General features: G+C 36.5%; 1 protein-coding gene across 1 annotated transcript; it reads right to left on the bottom strand.

Moving 5' to 3' along the window:
• Positions 1-281: 281 nt before the first annotated feature.
• CLE27 (CLAVATA3/ESR-RELATED 27) lies at positions 282-605 on the bottom strand. Its single transcript, XM_068470372.1, has one exon. The coding sequence runs from the start codon at positions 603-605 to the stop codon at positions 282-284; it is 324 nt and encodes a 107-aa protein (XP_068326473.1).
• Positions 606-3522: the final 2917 nt, after the last annotated feature.

The raw sequence follows: 3522 nt of genomic DNA, 5'->3' as shown, positions 1-3522 counted from the left end.
ACAAACGTACGGAGATTCTATCACATCACTATCTAGCAAAGAAATGCTCGTACAAATTTCTCAACTTTTCTGTACAAATCTTGATTCATGATCCATTAATCTCAACAAATTATAAAACTAGATTAATTAACCACTAATCCAAAATACCCCCGGTTTTCTCACTTCATGAATTACCAAAATATAATGAATAGAACTTGACAAACGATATGAGAAAAACGTGGGTATTTTGGTTTTAATTCAAGAAATATTTCCTAAGCAAAAAGGAAATTTGAATAATTTGACTAGTTGTGGAGTTTATCTGGGCAACTGGGCACTCTTCTTTTGGATTCTTCATGTCCTTTTTCCGTTTTGTTGAAGTTGGAACTGGAAGTGCTTCCGCCGAAGTACTTTTGGAACAGGGCTTCTGTGCTTGTCTTGCTCTTCTTCTCCATCATGTTCCTCTCCGCTTCCACCTGCACCTTTGATATGACATTATCTGTATTTCCTGGGAATACCCGTATTGCCCCTGCCCTGCAATCGCAGCAGACCCAAATCTGTAACGCCGAAACGACCAGAATAACCAGCAGGGAAGAATGCAGAAGCCTCCAGCAACCGGCGAACGACATTGCCGGAATATATGTCCAGCTACATAAATCACCAAAGCTCTCTCTACCTCTCTCCTCCTTCTGTCTTGATGAGCTGTTTAAGCTAATGTCTGACCGTTAAAATGCCAAGTTCTGAATTATATATCTCTCTCTCTTTCTCTCACTGTCTGTCTCTCTGTCTCTCGAGGCTGTGACTTATGAGCAACGGATTGACGGCTATTCTATGTAGAACAGAGAGAGAAGGAGAGAGAGGAGAGAGACAGGACTGAGGGGAGAGAGAGAGGGGCAGAGAGAAATGGAGCCTAGTATACGCCCACACTGGTCCACGTGAAGAGAAAATAGCAGCAGTCCATGTCTCAGCTCTCTGTATTTTACTTTATAACTCTATTTTTTAAAATTTAAGAAAAACTAACGGAAAATTTTAAAAAAAATTACTTTTAATGAAAAATGACAAATAAATGTGTAGTGAATAGGATCATGAAAAAGTAAAAATATGATTTTTCGTTAAAAGTGAACAGTATCGGACGTGTTTTGTTAAAACTTCCTTTATTTTATCCTTAAAAAAAAAAGAAAAAAAGGATCTACTACTAATCATCATGATTCATGGATGCTATCTTTTACGGAGTATGATTCTCTCTTCTCTTTAATTTTCTTAATCTTTTTCCTCTCCTCTCACACTTTTTTTTGTGTCTCTTTATAAAAAAAAGTCAACACACAATGTTGATATAGCTTAATTTTAACCGTTCAAACAGGAGGAGATTGAAGGAAAAAGAGATTAAGAGATGAGAAAATTCTAGTCCATTTTTTTATTAAATCACTTGCACAGTTCAATAATTTATGATTTTTTTTTACAAAATGAATATAATTAATAGTAAAAAGTACCCTTCAACCTGCATTTTGTCGGAATACTAGCCGTCACGCACATGGCCCCAGGCGCAAGGTCGGGCTATTACTGCCCGACTCCTTAGTCTGGTGGTCTTGGGCCCACCTGTGGCACGATTGATGCCTTGGGCGGATTAAACCCTGACAAATCTAATCCGCTTTGATATCAAACAAGAGTAGATTAACATTGACACTATTCTGAATTTAATAACGTGCACAATCCAGCATATGTGACATTCTATACATAGACTTCGATTAGTAGTGAAACTACTCAGTATATGTTATGTTGTATTTGAGTCCGTTAGTGTTGGACGTAAAAATACTCGCAATAGTACATTATACGACAGGTGTTTCATATAAACTGTAAATAAGGGCTTTGTCACTAATTTGGCCATCGTTAGGGTGAAGAAAGTTAATTACTGATGCGCTGCTCCTGCACTTGCTGCAAATATATGCGCAGGTATATGATTACCGATGCATCACGCTAGAAATCAGCATGTCGGTGACGCTGTGAGAGTCAAAGCAAAACAAATTAAAAGTGAAAACAAGGGCCACACGCGCTTTGTAGAGCGTCTCTGTTATTATGCAAACAAATCCCAGGGAGGGATTGCGAGCCAAGCTCCACACTTGAGCATGAGAGAGAGAGAGAGAGGGGGGGGGGGTGAATTCTGAGTTTTTACCACGCGGGGAGGTGAACGGTGAACTACACTCTCCAATTATATAGTAAATAATAAACTGTAAAGAATATGTATGTAATGTGTGAGATGGAATTTGGGGGATTAAATATGGAAACGTGTATGGGATTGCGGAGGAGAAGACCGGCCGGGAATCCCGCGGCGGTGCTGGAGACCAATATTTGGTTGTAAAAGTAATAACTTTCTCGTACCGTCGTACGTATGTCCTAATTAATTGTTAATTAGTACTGTAATTTACTAAATTAGGTGCCAAATTTGATGCAATCTTGTGAGCTTCTTGAAGACACAATTGTCCTCATAAATCACTTGGGGCTTGTGATGAGAATGTGACAATGTTTATTCATAAAAATAAAAAAATAAAAAAACAAATGTGACAATGTTTTAGATGGGGGCATATCCACTGTTCAGCCTTGGACGGCTGCCCACCATTCCAATTAATTTTTAAACATTTGAAAATTATAAAAATGCTCCTAATCCTGTTTGGGCGTCCACCTAACTCACATGGGTCGCGACTCTCGCTCAAAACAGAAAATAGATAATTTTTATTTTACATTTTATTCTGTTTAATAAATTGTAATTGACTTACTTTATGTATCTTAATTCAATTATTTATTTTTTTAAGTATAAGTAGTCATTTATTTATACTCTACAATATATATGTCAATTGATCATAATTGAATGGTAGGTGGTCATTTAGTTTTTGTTGTATTTCTTCCCGACCGTTTTTGGATTAATACCGAACTATGTGTGACTACAATTTTCTTTGAAAATGAGATCTAGGAGAATCAAACTCATACTAGATTAATTGTGCCATTATTAACTCATTGCCAATTGAAGAAAGCAAGAGCTCTGTCTTTTGGGCATCGACCAAAGTTAATGGGGTCCTTTTGAAAAGAAAGGAAAGGAAAACAAGAAATGGATTAGATAAAAACACTACCAAACTGTTGAATAAAACTGGTTAAGGACCCATGAAAACTGGAAAAGAAAAGAGATAGACGGATGAAGACACAGATTGCCTAACCCGCCAAGTTCCATCCATTACTCTATTATTAAACAAAACTTAATCAATGTTTTTCGAATGTAGACAATTATTTAAACATATGATTAATTGCAAAGAACTTGGATTATGCATTACGAAAGGAAAATAATAACGGTACGTATTTTTCTTATTTTACTTTTTTCTTCTTATTTTTCACTATCAAATTGAATAAGTCAACGACAACAAATAAAAATTAAAAGAGTTTGCGATTATTATGCTGGATTTTCGAAGATATTGCTCGATTGATCGACTAATCAGGGTGGTAATGGAAATGCTGTTCTTTTACCAACAATCATTGTCTTGGGTGCATTGATAGGAAAGG

This window comes from Pyrus communis, chromosome 16 (assembly GCF_041283825.1).
Source record: "Pyrus communis isolate YQ-2024b chromosome 16, ASM4128382v1, whole genome shotgun sequence".
Classification (NCBI taxonomy): Eukaryota; Viridiplantae; Streptophyta; class Magnoliopsida; order Rosales; family Rosaceae; genus Pyrus; species Pyrus communis.
The sequence above is the reverse complement of the archived record's forward strand: the minus strand, read 5'-3'. Positions and strand labels throughout refer to the sequence as shown.

Excerpts from the sequence above, each read along its gene's own strand:
- CLE27 (XM_068470372.1), bottom strand. The coding sequence starts at position 605 with ATGTCGTTCGCCGGTTGCTGGAGGCTTCTGCATTCTTCCCTGCTGGTT.